The sequence below is a fragment of the Camelus dromedarius genome, chromosome 12 (genome assembly GCF_036321535.1).
Source record: "Camelus dromedarius isolate mCamDro1 chromosome 12, mCamDro1.pat, whole genome shotgun sequence".
Classification (NCBI taxonomy): domain Eukaryota; kingdom Metazoa; phylum Chordata; class Mammalia; order Artiodactyla; family Camelidae; genus Camelus; species Camelus dromedarius.
In genome coordinates, this window is record NC_087447.1 from 43,506,910 (window position 1) to 43,527,093 (window position 20,184).

Below are 20,184 nucleotides of genomic sequence, written 5' to 3' on the forward strand. Positions count from 1 at the left end.
AAATAAAAGCGTAAATTGATACCACTACACACACATTAAGTGGCTAAATTTAAAGAAGATTAATAATACCAAATGTGTCTTCTAAACTATAAGATAAATTCTATGAGGGCAAGTATATTAGATGTTTGTCACTATATTGCCAGTGGCTTATGACTGCCTCTGCAATATAAGAATAACTCGATATAATTCTGACTGTATGAAAGAACAAATGAATGAATGAGATGATGAATACCCCATGAGTCAGTCAGCAAAGATATAATTTGTGTCTGAAACATGAAATTGGGGGCAGGAAAGGTCAATAAATTTGTTTGTTGTCAGCATATTGAGGTAGATGAAGTCTCTCCAGGGGGCAGCCAAAATTCAGGGACAGAAAATCCAGCTCCTTTCACCTTCCTAAGCAGGTTATAGGCCTGACTATGAACAATCCACTCTAAGAGTTTGTTCCACTCAGTCTCTGAGGAGTTTAGGGACCCTCTTTTTCCCACAGAGAAGTCACCTCTTTGGACCTGACAGAATTCACAGGTCAGTCAGGGACATCTCACCCTTTTCTTCTCTGGGGACCCTTTGCATGGTGACTGGAGCTAGAGAGCAGGAACACCGGCCAGAACTTATGGGACCATAAAGTCCATCCTCAGCAGACAACATTCCTACAAGAACACCTCCAGAAACTTTCTGATTCCCTTTTGTCATTTCCTCTCAGAATATACTCAGTCATAACTAAAGTTATCACACTTATTTCAGGATAAATTGCTGTTGAAAATGGATACAGTCTTAAAGGTTTGGAGGTACAATAATCTTAACTAATGGCAGAGTAGAAAGTTTGGAAAAAATATATGAATGAAATTAATTAATTAATTTACTTTTAACACCTTTATTGTGGTATGGTTCATGTCAGTAAATTACACATATTTCAGGTGTACACTTTGGTGAATTTTGATACATATGTACACCAATGAAACCACTACCACAATCAAGATAGGTAACATTTCCACCACTCCCCAAAGTGATTATTTTGAATTTCCAATTTATCCTTCCCACCCTCTTTAACCACTGTTAACCATAAATTTGTTCTCTATGTCTGAGTCTGTTTCTGTTTTGTAGATAAGTTCGTTTGTGTCCTTTTTTTTCAAGATTCCACATATAAGCAATATCATATGGCATTTTTCCTTTCTCTTTCTGGCTTACTTCACTTTGAATGATGATCTCCAGGTCCATCCATGTTGCTGTAAATGGCATTATTTTATTCTTTTTCGTGGATGAAGTATTCCATTGTATCTATATACCACATGTTTATCCAGTCATCTGTTGATGGACATTTGGGTTGTTTCCATGTCTTAGCTATTGTAAATAATGCTGCTATGAACATTGGGGTGCATATGTCTTTTTCAATTACATTTTTCTCTGTATATATACCCAGGAGTGGGATTGCTGGATCATATGGTAAGTCTATGTTTAGTTTCTTAAGCAAACTTTTCATACTGTCCTCCATTGTGGCTACACCAATTTGCATTCCCACCAGTAGTGTAGGAGGGTTACTTTTTCTCCACACCCTGTCCAGAACTTATTTGTAGACTTCTTGATGATGGCCATTCTGACTGCCATCAGAATGAGTGATACTTCATTGTAGTTTTGATTTGCATTTCTCTAACAATTAGTGATGTTGAGCATCGTTTCATTTGCTTCTTGGCCATCTGGATGCCTTCTTTGGAGAGATGTCTATTTAGGTCTTCTGCCCATTTTTTGATTGGGTTGCTTTTTTTTTGATATTAAGGTATATGAGCTGTTTGTATATTTTGAAAGTTAGTCCCTTGTCAATCACATCATTTGCAAATATTTTCTCCCATTCTGTAAGTTTTCTTTTCATTTTGTTGATGGTATCCTTAGCTGTGCAAAAGCTTTTAAGTTTAATTAGATTCTATTTGTTTATTTTTGCTTTTACTTCCATTACTCTAGGAGCTAGTTCAAAATATATTGCTGTGATGTATGTCCAAGAGTGTTCTGCCTATGTTTCCCTCTAGGAGTTTTATAGTATCTTACATTTAAGTCTTTAATCCATTTTGAATTTATTTTTGTATATGGTGTTAGAGAATGTTGTAGCTTCAGTCTTTTACAGGTGGCTGTCTAGTTTTCCCAGCACCGCTTATTGTAGAGGCTGTCTTTTCTCCACTGTATAGTCTTGCCTCCTTTGTCATAGATTAATTGACCATAAGTGTGTGGGTTTATTTGTGAACTTACTTTATGTCTGTTTCATTAATCTATGTGTCTGTTTTTTTGGTGCCAGTACCATGCTGTTTTGATTACTGTAGCTTTGTGGTATAGTCTGAAGTCAGGGAGTGTAATTCCCCAGCTCTGTTTTTTTCAAGATTGTTTTGGCTATTCAGGTGTTCTGTTTTTCCATACGAATTTTTAACATTTTTTGTTCCAGCTCTGTGAAAAATGTCATTGGTAATTTGATAGAGATTGCATTGAATCTGTGTGTTGCCTTGGGTAGTATGGCCATTTTAACAATATTGATTCTTCCAATCCAAGAACACTGTATTTCTTTCCACTTGTTTATGTCATCTTCAGTTTCTTTCATCAGTGTCTTATAGTTTTTGGAGTATAGTTCTTTTGCCTCCTTGGATAGGTTTATTCCTAGGTATTTTATTCTTTTTGGTGTGATGGTGAATGGTTTTGTTTCCTTAATTTCTTTTTCTGCTATTTCATTGTTAGTATATAGAAATGCAACTGATTTCTATATATTAATTTTGGATCCTGCAACTTTACCAAATTCATTGATGAGTTCTAATAGTTTTCTGGTAACTTCTTTAGGGTTTTATATGTATAGTATCATGTCATCTGCACACAGTGACAGTTTTACTCCTTCATTTCCAATTTGGATTCCTTTTATTTCTTTTTATTCTCTGATTACTATGGCTAAGACTTCCAAAACTATGTTGAATGAAAGTGGTGAGAGTGGGCATCTTGTCTTATTCCTGATCTTAGAGGAAATGCAACCACAATGCTATAAAGTTAGAAATCAACTACAAGAAAAAACTGCAAAAACTGCAAACATGTGAAGGCTAAACAATATACTACTAAACAATCAATGGATCACTGAAGAAATCAAAGAGGAAATTAAAAAATACTTTGAGACAAATGAAAATGAAAACACAAAGATCTAAAACTTTCGGGATGGAGCAAAAGCAGTTCTAAGAGGGAAGTTTATAGTGATACAAGCCTACCTCAAGAAACAAGAAATATCGCAAGTAAACAACCTAATCTTACACCTAAAGCAGCTAGAGAAAGAAGAACAAACAAAACCCAAAGTTAGTAGAAGAAAAGAAATCATAAAGATTAGAGCAGAAATGAATGAAATAGAGACTTAAAAAACAATAGAAAAGATCAATAAAACTAAAATCTGGTTCTTTGAAAAGATAACAAAATTGATAAATTTTCGTCAGACTCATCAAGAAAAAAAGAGAGAGGGCCCAAATTAATAAAATCAGAAATGAAAAAGGAGAAGTTACAACCGACACTGCAGAAATACAAGGGATCATAAGAGGTTACTATGAGCAACAATATGCCAACAAAAAGGACAATGTAGAAGAAATGGACAATTTCTTAGAAAGGCATAATTTGCCAAGACTGAACCAGGAAGAAGTAGACAATATGAACAGACCAATTACCAGAACTGAAATTGAATCAGTAATTTTAAAACTCCCAACAAGCAAAAGTCCAGGACCAGATGGCATCACAGGGGAATTCTACCAAATATTTAGAGAAGAGTTAAAACCTCTCCTTCTGAAACTATTCCAAAAAATTGCAGAGGATGGAACACTTCCAACCTTGTTCTATAAGGTTGTCCTGATACCAAAACTAGACAGATGTCACAAAAAAAGAAAATTATAGGCCTATATCACTTATGAATATAGATGCAAAAATCCTCAACAAAATACTAGCAAAGCAGCTCCCACAATGCATTAAAAGGATCACATACCGTGATCGAGTGGGATTTACCCCAGGGATGCAAGAATTTCTCAATATCCACAAATCAATCAGTGTGATACAATGTGATACATTAACAAATTGAAGAATAAAAGCCATATGATCACTTCAATAGATGCAGAAAAAGCTTTTGATAAAATTTAACATCCATTTATGATGAATACTCTCCAGAAAGTGGGCATAGATGGAACATACCTCAGCATAATAAAGGCCATATATGACAAACCCACAGCTAACATCATACTTAATGGGGAAAAGCTGAATGAAGTTTTAAAGCAATAGAAGTTTAATTATTTTTCATGGGAATCAATTTGTTTTTCTTAATTAATAAATTTTATTTTATTTTATTAAAGGAAAACTCACTATGGTCTCTGACTTATAATTTTATATCTGAAAATCCATCCCCCACCTTTACTAAAAAGCTGTGCTCTGGCTAATCACATAGGATGGATATTTTAAACCACAGACACTCAATTTTTATATTTATGATGTATTACTATATCAAACCCTATGAAATAACTGGTTTCACTAAGAAAATATTTTTCTGCCAAGCTGTCTCTTCAGGACCCCCTTAATCTCACTGTTCCTCAGACTGTAGATAAGGGGGTTCAACATGGGAATCACCACCAAGTAGAACACAGACACCACCTTGTTCTGGTCAGTTGAGTAGCTGGACTTGGGCATCACATAAATGAATGTGATGGTACCAAAGAACAGAGTGACCACTGTGAGGTGGGACGTGCAGGTGGAGAAGGCCTTGTGACGCCCCTCAGTGGAGCGCATCTTCAGGATGGTGATGAGGATGTAGAGGTAGGAGATGGCTATGATAGTCACTGTGACCACAATGATGGAGCCAGCTGTAAATGAGGGGACAGTTGTGGGGATACTGATGTCAGAACAGGAGAGTTCAACCAAAGGAGCAAAATCACAGAAAAAATGATTGACTCGATTTGGTCCACAGAAGAGTAAAAAATAGAAGGAAATAGTAAAGGAGGAAGCATTGAGAAAACCACCAATATAAGCCACTGTAAGTAACTGAACACAGACTTGTGTGGACATTTTGGTGGAATAAAGCAGTGGGTTGCAAATTGCCATGAAGCGATCATATGCCATGGCAGCCAGAATGAAGCACTCAGCTGTCCCAAAGAAACCAGCTGAACCAAGCTGCATGGCACATCCAGGATAGGAGATGGTATTTGTCTCCACCAGGAAGTTTACAAGCATATTGGGTGTAACAGAAGATGAATAGCCCATGTCAGCAAAGGCCAGTGGCTCAGGAAAAAATACATAGGATGGTGGAGCTGAGAAGAGATTCTGATAAGAATGATTGTGCTGAGATTGCCAGATATGGTCACCAGGTAGATACATAGGATGATCATGAAGAGGATGATTCGAAGGACTGGGTCATTTGTTAAGCCCAGTAAAATGAACTCTGTCACTGCAGTGTGGTTCCCATCTCCCAGGGAATCCATGAGATTATGCAGCTGCTACCAAAACGAACCTGAGATGAAACAGTATATTAAAGGAGTTATAATTTTGATGATTTCAGTTTCTTTAATGCGTATATGGGATGTGATTACAAATAAAGATATACAACAATCAATCCATATTTACATGCAATTATGAGTCTATCTGTATTTTTAAAATTACTTTAGCAAAATAGTCAGAAAACTTCCTTGAAATAATGTCTTTTACCTTTTGTATTATATTGTTTCCAAATATGCACTTAAAGTAGATTTAAAGTAAAGAAAATATAATATGACAGATGACAGTAACAAAAAAGACCAGTAATTATAATATAAAAAAATAAAAAGAAAAGAAAGGTGTAGGGTTTTGTAATAAAGACTTGAATTATAGCTAACTTTTACTACATGCTTACTAAATTGTAAGCATAGGCTTAAGAATTTTGTTTATATGCTTGTAATATAGTTTGTATACATATATAGTCTATGCTTACAATTTAGTCTATATAGTGTAATTAGTGTATATATAGTCTATTTTTTCATAAAATAATATTAATTGCATTATTTTTAAATGTATAAACTGAGTCTAAGGAAGTTATATAAATTGCACAAAACTCTGTAGCAATTGGTAGAGTCAGAATATGAACCCCAGCGAAGTCTGACTACCCATTCCTTTAGTAACTGTTTAATAAATAATACTGACCATGAAGTCCAATTCACCTGGCAATGTGTGGAATGACGGGCTATCCTTTAAGCCTTCTGGCAGTTATGTATAAAAGAGATACCTAGTTAGTTACATATTTCATAATATCTATCACTTAAGAATATTTTTAAAGAAATAAAAGTTTCTTCATAATATAACAGAAACTAATTTCAAATTAAGTTTATGAATAAAGTTACCTGTTATAAATTTACTAGATTTTTAAATTAAAAATATTATTTTATCAAGTAGCTTGAAATATTGGCGTAATTTCTATGCAAAAAGCATGATTGATATTTTCTACATAAATAAAATACATTTATTCAAACAATCAAATCACTTCCTACTTTAACAACATTTTCTAATTAGAGTTTTATAGAATGAAATATTATTTTCAGCATAATATGTAGCTGAATAAAGTGTGGCTCAAAAACTTAAGAAGGATCACCACATAGTGGTCCTCATCTCCAAAATTTCTGACTTACATCCTGGACTTTATCTAATGTGTTACTCTCTTGAAGCTAAAGCATCAGACCCATAAACAAACCAAGTCTTTATGTAAAGATGTTTCCAATGTCTCAATTTTTAAATATTTAAATCTTTAAACACCAGTAAATGCCTAAAGCATCCTGATAGTAAATGTACTAACATTATGCTTTAGTGCTGAGGTTGGAGAGTATTGAAAGACTATATGAGTTTCCATCTTATAGGTAGATACACGAGGAATTCTTGACATGGACTATACCTGTTTATTCATGTGAAGTTGAGGGTAGACATAGTGATTCAGCTAAAGTTGTTTACTAACTGCTTGATTATATCTGCCCTGTTCCCCAGCTATAACTTGTGAGTACAGATACAATTTTTGGGAGTAGAGTTCTCAAATGGTAAATGAAAATCAATACATCATATTCATTAACAAGAGCCAAAATCTTACCTCCTGGAATAAGAACTCACTCATCTTTCTGTGAAAAATTACGGTTAATTTCGTTATAAAGCTATCTTTAATTTTTGTTTGCCCTTGGGGATAAATCTCTAAAGACTCTAGAGATTCAAATGTGAATTCAAAAACAACATGGAACATCATTATGTTCTGTAGTAGATATTGAGCAGCGCAATATCCAAGTCAATCCTCAAGTGGTCAATTTATTCTTTTGCCTCTATCTAGCTGTTTATACATACTTCTATAGCTTTCATTTAATAATTATCAGAAAGTATAATACAATAAATTGTCTTAGACATAAATATTGGTTCCAAGTTTTCTTTGATATTTTGGATAAAGAAATAATACCAAATTTCAGGTATAAAAAAGATAACCTTAGATTTATCCATTCAGTATGTGTTTTTGATAAGTATTTTGTATTGATAATTTAAAACATGCTATTAACTACTTTTGGGGAATATGTAGTGGAAGTTGATGTAAAGTTGAATTTTAAATAACAAAATAATTTAAGGCATGTACATTAATTATCATATCAGAAGTAAGAAAGTGAAAGCCTTGAAAGTTACATAGAAAACTACAAAGTAAAAAGGGGTTTGGATGACTTTCAGATAAGAAAGCCTCTCACTGTCAGTAACCTCAAAGTATTGCCTCCTGAGTAGTGCCTTATGGAACATTGATTCAGGGCTCACTTCTTGTCAAGAATTATGCTTAACAGTTTTCACATTTTTAATTCTCACAACAGTTTTATGATGTAGGTACCTGTATTGTCCTCATTTAGCAGATGGGAGAATTGAGACTAAAGAGTTCAAACAACTTACCCTGGATAATTCTCATTCACATTGCCAGTTTCTCACTTTCAGCACTACTGACTAACAGCTCCACTTTAATACTTGCTCCATTCCTTCTCTGAAACCTAAGACCTTCTGGGAAGCCATTAGCAGCCTTCTAGTCCAGAGGCAAGTACATCCCAGATTCAGAAGCAATTATGGTCTCAGGGACAACCCCAGCCATTAGAGGGTGAGATTCTGTGCATAAGCATTCTTCTACTCTTCAGCTGGTCAATTCTAAAAGGCAGTCTCTGGGCTTCTCACATGTTCCAGGGAAATCAAGCCACTGTTGCCATGGCATTGACCTTGATAATGCAAGCAGGACATAAAGGAAAAAAATGTGTCTCTGAATTTCAGGAATGAATGAAGAGAATCTAAAATGGTAAATACTAGTTTAATATAAAAATGCATTCCTCTTAATTCCTTTAAAATACATAAAACTTATCAAACTGTTATATGTATATACATATAAGTATAACTGAACCAGTTTGCTCTACACCTGATACTAATATTGTAAATCAACTATACCTCAATAAAAAATAAAATTAAACTTATCAAATTAGCAAATATAATATTATCTGATGAGATCTTTATTATAGAGATGCAAGACATATATATGACAGGAATAGCATAAAGGTGGAAGCAGGAGAATCAACATGTAAGATCTTAAGGTCTCCATATTTTATGTAAATTACTAACTTATTAAATCTAGGTAAACTCAATATTTAGTAAGATATATTCTTATCCTGACAGTAACCAGTAAAGAAGTAATGCAAGAGCAATGCCTAAAATGCCAATGGAAGAATTTTAATGGGATTTTTATAATTCAAATAATCCAGAAGAAGGCAGGAAAAGGAAGAGAGGAACATCAACACCAACAATAATATCTGATAAAGGGCAACTATGAAGAACTTTCAGCTAACATAATTCTTAATGGTAAAATATTGAATGATTTCCATCTACACTTGGGAAAAAGATAAGGAAGTCCACCATCACTAATTTTATTCAGCATTATACTGGAAGTCCCAGATATTGCTAAAAGTCAATACAATTTTTTAAAAATATAGAGATGAAACACGAAGAATAAAACTGGCTCTATCTGTAAATGTATTTATGCAGAGCATTCTAAGAAATCTGCAAAGTATGTGCTACAACTCATTTAGTAAGATCACAGAATACAATCATAATACATAGAAAGTAATTTTATTTTTATATACTGTAACAAACAATGGAAAGATTAAAACAAAATATATTTACAATATGTTAAAAACTATAAATATTTAGGAATAAGTTTAAGAAAAACTTTACAACACTTCTTCACTAAAAGTTAGAGAAACTGCTGAGGGAAATAAAGAAGACATAAATAAACAAGGTGAGATACACCATGTTCATGGATTGGAAGGCTCAATATTATTAAGAAGCCAATTCTTCAAAAATTGATATACGGATTCAGTGCAATATGGATCAAAATTTTTAAAAGATATTTTGTATAAGTAGACAAGCTGATTTTATGTGAATGTGCAAACTAACTAGAATAATAAAAAGTAATTTTTAAAAATGAAGAATACAGTTGGAAGATTTGTATTCCTTGACTTTAAGACTTACCATAAAGCTAAGGTAATCAAGAGTGTACAGTACTGGGGAAAAGAGAAACATACAGATCAAAGGAACAAAAAAGATAGTTGATAAATAGATCCACAATAGATTTATGGATATGTTAAGCATACAGGCCAATGCATTTTGAACTAATGTTAAGGACAGCTCTACGTGGAAAAAATTTTCAGCATATATTATTGCAAGAACTTCATATGGAAAAATGAACAATAGCTCTTATATCCTATACAAGAAAATTAACTCAAATGTATCATAGGTGTAAATACAAAGGCTCAACTATAACATTTAGAGCTAATTATATGAAAAAAATCTGTTATTTTAGAGTAGACAAACTTTTTTTTAGATAGAACAGAGATGCACAATCCATGAAAGAAATAAAAATGACATACTGGAATTCATCAAAATTTAAAATGTTGGTCTTCAAACAAAAAATCCATGACACTAAAGGGGAGGAAATATTTGTATTACATATACATGAAAAAGGGCTTGTATATAGAACACAGAAAGAACTCCTGTAGTTGAATAATATTAAGACCATGAGCCTACTTTTTAAAAAGGGCAAGAAGCTTTGAACATGTACTTCCAAAAGAAGACATACAAATGGCCAGTAAGCGCTTAAGAAGATACTTAACACCATGAGTCATCAGAGAAATACAAATTAAAATGAAAAATGTTGCAACTGTACAGTTCAGAATGGCTAAAATTAAAGAACAGTATCAAATGTTAGCAAGGTTTTTGAGCAACTGGAATTCTCAGCATCACACTTTGGAATATAAAAACATAAAACTACTTTGAAATTGTTTATGTTTCTTAAAAATGTAAATATTTTTACATCTACCATATGACGTTGAGGCCCACTTCTTTAGATTTACTGAATACAAGTGAAAACATACATCCATGCAGTGACTACTTGAAAGTTCATAAAGCTTTTTGCTGCTTTTTAAAAATACCTTTATTCACAAAAGCCCCAAAGTGGAAACACCTCAAAGCCCACTAACAGATGAATGGATTTAAAAAATGGTGTATCCATGCAATAGAATACTACTCAGCCATGAGAAGGAACAGATTATTCATGCACAAAACATAAATGAATTATCAGAATCACTATGTTGATAGAAAGATGTCAGATACAATGGGGCACATACTGTGTGATTCTAATGTACAAAACTCTAGCAAAGCTAATTAATCTATATTGTCAAAAGGCAGATCAACGGTTATCTGAGGCCAGGAAGAGAGGGAAGCACAAACTACATGTGGACATGGAGAATCTTTAAAAGGTCATGAAAATGATTTTTTTAAATAAAGTAATTGAAATGAATAACAAAGGGCAGTGCTATTAGATAAGATCATTTTTTTTCTCTCTACTGGAATATCCTCAGCATTCATATAGAATATTTCTGCATTGAAGAAAATGGCTCTTATGGTCAAACAAGTAATTCCTCCTCTGACCTTATTTATGTATGTTTTATCTCTGCTTTCTCTTTCTACATCTCCACTATTGATCTTCCTATTCCTTGCTGGAAACTAGTAGAGGAAGTGTAAATGATTTTAGTTTAATTCGTGACTACTCTGCTTCACAGGGGTACAGAATTATTCTTTCCTATTTTAATTTTTTGACATATTTAATGCTTGATGATAGTTTGTTTTTTCTTTCTGCCTTATAGATGAGGGACAATAAATTCCATGTGGGCAGACGTCTTAGGCTATTCATCACTTGTATTTCCTATAGTCTAGGACAGTGCCTGGAATATAAGAGGCAGTTAATATAATTTTTTGAGTGAAAGAATGAATGAAATGAGTAAATCTCCATATTCATATTTCCAGGAAGATTGTTAGTAGTGTTATAAAGAAAATGTAGCACGCACATACTTCTTCAAATTTGAAGAGGGGTAGTGGTGATGTCTGTAGCTTCAATTTTTTTTTTTAGCAGAAAATGACACTGTTATTTCTATTACTCTTCTTGTAGTTGACATACAGTGCATTTGGAAAAGTAGTGATGAAGATAATAGCAAAGATAGACTGATGGGTATAAAGAAACAGCAGCAGCAGCAGCAGTGTGCAGCCCCATCTGTCTTTGGCGGATTGTATCATGGGCATGTCTAGAAAATCAGTGGTATCAACTTAGAATTCACTGACTGTCCTCTGAATAGATGCATAAGAAAAAGATATCAATCTCTGGTAATCAGAGCTATTTAGCAAGAAGCAGAAAACCCAGCACTACAAGAAAGAACTGCAATAAAACCCAGAGATAGAAATTCAGTCTATTTGGCTAGATGACTGACAATGATGGTTCAGGGTTGTAACTAGTCCTGTAGGGAGAAGAACTCTGAGCCAACAATTAGAACCTAATGTTAACTTTTTAAAAAATTTCACGTATATGTAATAAAGTATATACAGTCTTCATTCCTGTGTACATGTTGAGACTCTGCCTTATGACAAGTTCTCCAAAAGCAAGACCTTATACTGTAATTCTTATGCAAGTGATTTAGTGAGGAGTGATCTCTGGAGAAAACTGTAAGAAAAGAGAGAAGCAGGACAAGGCAAGGGGAGAAGCCAGATAACGATGTGGGCTCCACTGAAGTGTAGCTTCAGTGTGATCCCACAGGGAGCACTGGAGCATAAATGGCACCTACCATTTAGAGTTGTCCTCCCATGCAGCAACAGGGTGTTTTTGTCATTGTTGTTTTTAAACACGATATCATTAAGCTAATGGCTATGGGGCATCCTGGGAGTGCACTCCCAGACATTTCCAGTCAATTTTGTTCCTTTCTTCCAAGAGTAATTCTCAAAAAAATGCATTAGCAGGTGGCTCTGAAAGAAGTTGATGAAATGTTCACTGGCCTGGTAAGAGATTGAGGAAAGGCACAAAAAAAAAAAACACCCCAATTTATTTTTATGTAGAGCTACCTAGACTGCTACACTGTATCTGCTAACATTGAGGTTCTTTGTACAGTGGAGGCCATCCAAAATAAATGCCCCTCCTAATAGAACTCATTCTTAAGGATTGTAATTTCTGTCTTGATTTTTATGCATTCATTCAGGCAGGGAACTTCTTGGATGAGGTAGCATTTATGCTATATCTTTAAAATTATGGAAAAAGTTTGAATGAGTCTCATCAGGAGAAGGGATTTTAAGACAGATTGAAAAGAGTACAGAGGAAAGTGCAGATATTAAGCAGAAGATAGTATGCCAACTGGTTTGCATCAAGTGTTGGATCAACATTGAAGATAAGACTTAGTAGCTCATTAGGTAGAAAGCAGGACAGATGGTGGAAGATGTTAAAAGCCAAGCTGATGAGAGAGGAAGTTAGGAGCCACTTGGAGATTTTACACAAGCCAGTACAGTAACTGGGAATTTGGATAAAAGGGAATTATTCTTTGCAGCAAGATCTTCTAAAGGAGAAATGCCTCTGAGAGAGAAATTTTAGTGCTTATACTGTGTGTTAGTCTTCTTTTTACTAATCTTCTAAATGATTTCCTTGGCAACAGCTTCTCATGACCTGCCTTTCCTTTGACCTGGGTATTGGACAGATGAGTCCTGAGGGACTTGGCAAATTTTCAGAATTATAAAATAAATGATAAGGGGGAGGGTATAGCTCAAGTGGTAGAGTGCATGCTTAGCATGCACAAGGTACTGGGTTCGATCCTCAGTACCTCCTCTAAAAATAAGTAAACCTAATTACTTCCCCCCCCCCAAATTTTAATAATACAATAATAAACAAAAATTTTTAAATAAATAAAATAAGTGATATTTTGCAGGAAGTAAAATATTCCTAAGAGAATCATCCACATCCCAAAGATTTATTTTTAACAAATCGAGTTTTCATCACTTCAATTGTTATTCAGAATTATAAGTGCAAACATCCCTCAAAATTCTCTATGGTAGGTCAGGATTTAAAAATATCTTTCATATTGATTCAGTCTTGGTGGACTGTATATTTCCAGAAACTTATTAAATGTTAACCACTTCATATAAAAATATAAAAAAACAAATTCCTTCTGTATATAAGAGGGAACTATATTCAATTTGTTGTAATAACCTTTAATGAAAATGAATATATGTGTATATATGCATGACTTGGACGTTATGCTATACACCAGAAATTGACATATCATAACTTAATTGACTATACTTCAATTTAAAAAAAAAAGGGAGAAAAAACATTGTTGAGGACATTACATTGGGTGATGGACCCATGAAGCACAAGATTCCTGGCATCTGAAGCGGTAGTCTCTAGATAATGGTCTCCAGTGGCCTGAGGACTCATTAAAATCTTCATGGTACTGCGATCCATCCTTAAGGAATGAAGACAACCTTTTATGTTATAGGAGACTCTAACGTCTGAGGGGACTCATGACAGGCATTCAAAAGAAAAAAGTTGCCTTAAAACTTATCCCTGAATAATGAGATACATGAAATCAGAGGAAGTATTGCAGAAAGCCACACCTGAGTTGTAAGACTGTAAGTTCTTCCTCCAGCTTAACACCTCATGCATTTAAGAGAAGAGAAAGTGATTTTCCTTCTATAAAATGTGGGCATTATGGTTTTTTTCTCTCTCTTTACAATGAATATTATTCTATGTATTCTAATAATCAAGTACTTATAGATATTGGAAAATATTAATGAAAATATGGGCACAGATAATCTAGGAATTAAGAATGTTGTCAATTCTCTGCTCCTAGTATAGCTGGCACACAGAAAACAGTACTGGGGAAGCTCTGAAGAACTACAGAGAAGAAGATGCAAAACTCAAGGCAAAGTCCATGATAGTAAAGACAGCAAGGCTTGCGAAAAACAGGGGGCTGAAAAAAATGTTATAGGTATATTGATCTCCAGTGCCTGCCAGTGTGATTGGGAAAAATGGAAATAATGTCACATCGACATAATTGTTTATCATTATTGGACTAGGATAGTATTTTAAAAAGCCCCAGAATTTACCAGAAAAATATATGAAAAGTGTATAAATCAAAAGTTCTTGACAAAAATTAAAGAGAAAGATTATGCAAAGTATATGTATCCTCATATCCTGGAGGTCTTTGTTCTTGGAGAGGCCTGCCCAGAACTTGGGGTAGGTACTGGTAGAGAGAGACATGCTGTTTTGATAAAGCTCCCCTAGAGATTATCTGATATACCTCTTAGTAGATGATCACTCTTGTAGGTCATGTATGATTTCCTTCTACAGTAAATTGGGGGTAATATCTAGCATGAGAAAATGATAGCCTCGATTTCTTAGACTCTAAGCAGCCAGTCTGGCATTTTCAGACGTTTGCTGATTTTCACCATCATAAGTTCAATTAAGACAGCATGTAGAAAACTTCTGTACATGCATTCACATTGCTAGGTGACAGGATTCTTAAAACCCATTAGAGAGCAGCCAACTACCTTAGTACAAATAAAATGTATTTCAAATATACCAAAAAATGGATTATGGAGGAATTAGTAAATCTCCCAAAATAATAATCATGAGACTCCTCATGCAACGGGACAGGTAAGACCTTAAATGCCATGCTAGGGCACGTGTGGTGAGGGAGGCCTTATAAACAGCTAGCCAAGTGAGTGAGTCTTCGGACTCTCGCTGCCTTGTTGTGTGTATGATACATGTGTACTGACCGGCTGTGTCACCTTTGTCAAGTTAAGTAACTCTCTAAGCCACAGTTTCCTCACCAGAAACATGGTCATTTTAACAGCACTTATCTCTTAGTATAGCTGTGAGGGTATATGATATAGTATGACTGAAGCATGCAGTGAAGTCTAGAAGTTACTTGAATTATCTAGTTTGTAAGCAAAGGGTATCTAAAACATGTTGAAAATGAAGACATGTAGCATGATCATAAATATGGTAGAGGAAAGGTGGCAGGAGGTGAGGGACAGGTCTGGAAGAGGGAAAAAATAGATGCTGTTGCAAAAATCCACATGAATGATGGAATAGAATGCAGGTGACATTTTTTAGTTAGGATCCTGGAATCTAGAAAATGTGGACAACGAGAGAGGGTGAGAAATCAAAGTAATTCAAGTTAGGGCATGAAAACTCAATAAAAGTCTGATAAAAGTAAAATAGAGGAGGGGAAACTGAGACAGAGGGAAAATCACCTGCAAGGCACAGCAGCATGAAGGATCGTGAAGCGTTTGGAAAAAAGAGGGCACTATTGTCTGGTTTGAGTGTAGGATGGGTAAAGGGGTGTGGTGGAAACTGAGCCAGGAGCAGTGCCTAGGAATCCTTTTGTGATGAGCATCAAATATCGTGCTGGAGTATTTGGATTTCCTCTGATAAGCAGTGTGTATCTATTCACTATTTTTGACACTGTTAGTAACTTAATATAGCCTGTAGTTACAAATCTAACAACAGGTCATATTGTGGTGAATAAAATTAAAATGCAGGAGACTTATGACTAATAGCCAACTATGGAGGCACCATATACACCCTATGGGAAATAGCAGAGGTAGTAAAATAAGAGGATAAAGATGTTGGCAAACAAGCCATCTATAATTACGGAAAATGCGGAAGGAGTAAAAAATGGAGTTTGAGGGTGGCTCTCTGATGTCTGTAATTAACTCAAATAGGAAATACAGGAGGAAACTCTGACGTGTGGAAAAATTTGGCCAGTTTTGTTCTGAAAATCTTGCATTGAATTATTGGAGGTAATTCCAGCCTTGGAAATGTGCCAAAGGAAACTGGGGATTCTGCTATGGCAGAGGCAGAACACTGAAGAGTCACACAAGGTAAATGATGATTGAAGCATAAGAATGGGAAAAAAAATTTTTAAGAGGTAAATAGCCTAGGGAACCATCAGTGGTAAGAGTGTGGTCAGATCTCAAAGATAAGCCATATGGGTCCTGGTTGCAGATTGCTGGGGTAGATTATTCCCACCTTAGGTTCTTTGTGTTAGCTCTGAACTGTGCCTGCAATGCTGACTCCCCTGTTCTTTACCTGTTGGTTGCTAACTGACTTTCTGTTCTCCATTTAAGCATGTTACCTCCCCAGAAAGGGCTTTCCTGACTCCACAAACCAAAACAGTCATTCACTCTCACATTATCAGATCCTATGTGTCTGGTTACGTATTGTGTTTCCCAAGTATAAAATTGCCTGGCCCGTCACATGCATTTAGTCAATATGTATTGAACAAATTCATGACTTCTATAGTCACTTAACCACACTTTAACTTACTTTATTGTTTATAAAATCACAATGAAAATCCTAAAAACGTAGACTTAAAAGGACTACATGAGTCAGCTCTAACTGCAGCATATTGTCTGGAACATTAAAGGTATATGGTGGGTGCTGGTCACCTGGCATGACTTCTCTTGTATTCTTTGCCCATAATTACAATGCAAAGAGAAAACAGTAACCCTTCAAGCTTCGATACATTTCTTAGCCCTATAGAATAACTTCTAGCCAGTGTTTCTCTCTTTCTCTTGCACACTCCTTCATTTTCCTCCACTGATTCCTTACTATTTTTCTTTCCCATCATTTTTTAACAGTGTTTGAAGTTAAAAATTGAAATTCTATGGGATTTCTTCATATCACATTTCTACCTTCACCACTTATGAGATTGGATGTTTAATGAAAAATTGAAATAGAAATATGATTGGCCAAATTGATCAGAGGAATTTGGGTTTATTCCATTGAGGTCTGCACTTCAAAGCAAACCACATAACAAGTACACCTGCTACAAAATGTCCTGGAGGTTTTGCTAAAAAAATCCAAAATTTGATTAAAACATTATGACCAGAATATGCCATTCTAAATGAAATGGTATCTTCAAAATTATTTTCACTCAATGCTAGTCCATTAATATATTAGGCATTTGAAAAAAGACCTTCAATGAGAAATTAAGAACTTATAATTATTGATATGTATTAAGAACTAATGATATTTTAAATCTCAAGCTTTAATTATTACCATGGATAGGAACCCAGTACAAGTTACATGTTAAATTCATTTGTGTGGTCAGGTCATGGCCACAGTTATTACTTTTGGAGCCACTGCAGGGTGAAACACTGATAAAAAGAAGATTTCATTGAAGGAAAAGTCAAAGCTCTTTTGGAAAATTTCACTGATCTGCCTAATTTTTTTAAAAAATGTTATATTTATTTTAAGTGATTGGATTATTTTATTCATTCAGTCAGTAGTTTATGAAGTACCCCTAAGTACCAGGTTACCATTTTGTCTCAAAGAGGATTTGAAAAATGTAGCATCACAAAATCCAGTGGGTGAGAACAAAGCAAATTTATTCATGTTTCCCTCTTACATGCAGATGCTGATTGGAAAAGAGAGAAATAAGAATGCTTTTGTGAGTATAATCCAAGGAGATATTTGGGCCGACTGTATGTCATTTATATAGATTTTCATACCAGAATCATTCTCCTCACTCTGATTACTGAACTTGACTTCAGTCAAGTGCACTTAGCATTAATTTCTTAGGCTTTCCCATGAAGAGCTGCCTTCAACTTCCCAGGGCCCTTTTATTAAAGTCTTGGTGACATTGGTACATAAGGATATTTTATAACCATCTCAGAGTCTTAACTTCAGGAACCCTGCACATTTGGAAGAGAGTTGCCGCGTGCACCAGGAGGATGGGCAATCACACCACAGTGAGCACCTTCCTTCTGTGGGGATTTTCCAGTTTCCCAGACCTGCAGATTCTCCTCTTTGTGATGATTTTCTTCTCCCATGCGACCATCCTCACTGCAAATGTGTCCATAATGGTGGCCATCAGGCTCACTTGCCACCTGCACACCCCCATGTACTTTTTCCTCTGTAGTCTGGCCTTTTCAGAAACCTGTACCACTATGGTAATCATCCCCTGCATGTTAGTGGATTTACTATCAGATAGTAAGACCATCTCTCTTCCTGAGTGTGCCACACAGATGTTCTTCTTCTTTGGCTTGTCAAGCAGTAACTGCTTCATCATGGCTGCCATGTCCTATGACCGTTACACTGCTATTCACAGCCCGCTGCACTACCCCGTCTTGATGACCCGGAAGATCTGCTTTCAGCTGATGACGGCCTCCTGGGTGGTTGGGTGTCTGGTTTCTCTGTGCATCGTCATCATGGTATTCAACTTGTCTTTCTGTGACTCCAACATCATCCAGCACTTCTTTTGCGACATCTCACCTGTGGTCTGCCTGGCTTGTGACTATACGCCCTATCATGAAATGGCTGTATTTATGCTCTCTGCCTTTGTGCTGGTGGGCAGCTTTATTTTAATTATGATTTCCTATGTCTTCATTGGGTCCATCATTATGAAGATGCCTTCTGCCAAGGGGAGGTATAAGGCCTTCTCAACTTGCTCCTCCCACCTCACTGTGGTGTGCATGCACTACGGATTTGCTGGCTTTGTTTATTTGAGGCCCAAGGACAGTGGCTCATTCGGGGAAGATATGCTGAGGGCTGTGACCTACACAGTGCTGACACCTCTGCTTAATCCCATTGTTTACAGTCTAAGAAATGAAGAAATGCAGATAGCCTTAAGGAAGGTACTAGACAGTACACACAGGTTCATCCCTCAGATGGTGAATAAACGGACCCTGAACATTTAAAAATTACAGATTGCTGGAAAATGAAAGTGGAAAAAGTGGAGTACTTTTGATAAAAATCATCACTTTGTGTACAAAGCATTTAAAGTATTACTGAATTACCTGATATACCTGTACTTGGGATACAGTTTTAAAATAGTTTAAAATATATGTATGTGTGCATGATTCAAAACATGTTTGGAACACAGTATTTTCATGATAGTAGCTGGATGAATCTTTATGTCTATGGATTTTAGTTTTAGTGTCAATTCCCAGAAGTTTTTGACTAACCCTATATCTTGACTATTCTCTCCTACTTTTTCTAAGGGTTTATAGCTTATAGTTCTATATTTCACATTGCCCTTCCTGATCTACTTTGAGTAAATTCTCATACCAGGTGTGATGTTTAGGTTGAGGTAGTTCCACCCTCCATGGATATCCAATTGCTCTAGAACCCTTTGCTGAAAAACCTTCCTTCTTTCATTGGATTGCTTCTGCATCTTAAAAAAAAAAAAAAAGTTTGGCACACTTGTAGGTCTTTCTCAAGGTTTTCTAGTCAGTTTCATTGATCTATGTACCTATTCTTCTACCAGTACCGCAGTGGCCTGATGACTGAAGCTTTATAATAAGTCTTAATGTCAGGTAGAGTGATTTCTCCTACTTCATTCTTTTCTTTCAAAAATTTTAAATATATCTAAGACCTTTTTCTTTAGTAACATAAACAATCAGTGCTGTAAATTTCCCTCTCAACACTGCTTTAACTGAATCTCACATTTTTGGTATGCTTTTATTTTTTTCATTTTGTTCTATATTTTAAATTACTGGAGTTCCAAGTTTTCTTTTTTATCATTTACATTCTGTTTAGAGAATTTCCTTTAGCCATTTCTTAAAAGTAGATTTGTTGGGAAAAAAATTCTTTAAGCGTTCCTTCATCTGAAATGTTCACTTTCATTTCTGGAAACTATTTCTGCAAATTAGAATTTATGTTTGACTGTTCCTTAGTTTTTGGACTTGAAAAATATGCTACTACCTTCTGGCCTTCATGGTTTCAGGTGAGAAATTTTGTCTTTCATATTGCTTTTTATAATAAGTAATGTGTACTTCCTTCTTAAATGCTTGTAAGATTTTTCTTTCTGT

At 35.1% G+C, this 20,184-nt stretch overlaps 2 protein-coding genes and 1 long non-coding RNA gene across 3 annotated transcripts in view; 2 read left to right on the forward strand and 1 right to left on the reverse strand.

Annotated features, from left to right (window-relative positions):
- Positions 1–20,184, forward strand: part of LOC135322588 (uncharacterized) — an 88,074-nt gene that overhangs the window by 47,793 nt on the left and 20,097 nt on the right. The gene's annotated exons all lie outside the window — the stretch shown is intronic.
- Positions 4,516–5,494, reverse strand: LOC105093973 (olfactory receptor 5P6-like). The gene is given in 2 exon segments (XM_031459369.2): positions 4,516–5,255; positions 5,258–5,494. Coding segments are annotated over 2 exon segments (942 nt in total). The 5' UTR covers positions 5,460–5,494.
- On the forward strand, positions 18,106–19,071 carry LOC105094007 (olfactory receptor 10T2). Its single transcript, XM_010985957.1, has one exon. The coding sequence runs from the start codon at positions 18,106–18,108 to the stop codon at positions 19,069–19,071; it is 966 nt and encodes a 321-aa protein (XP_010984259.1).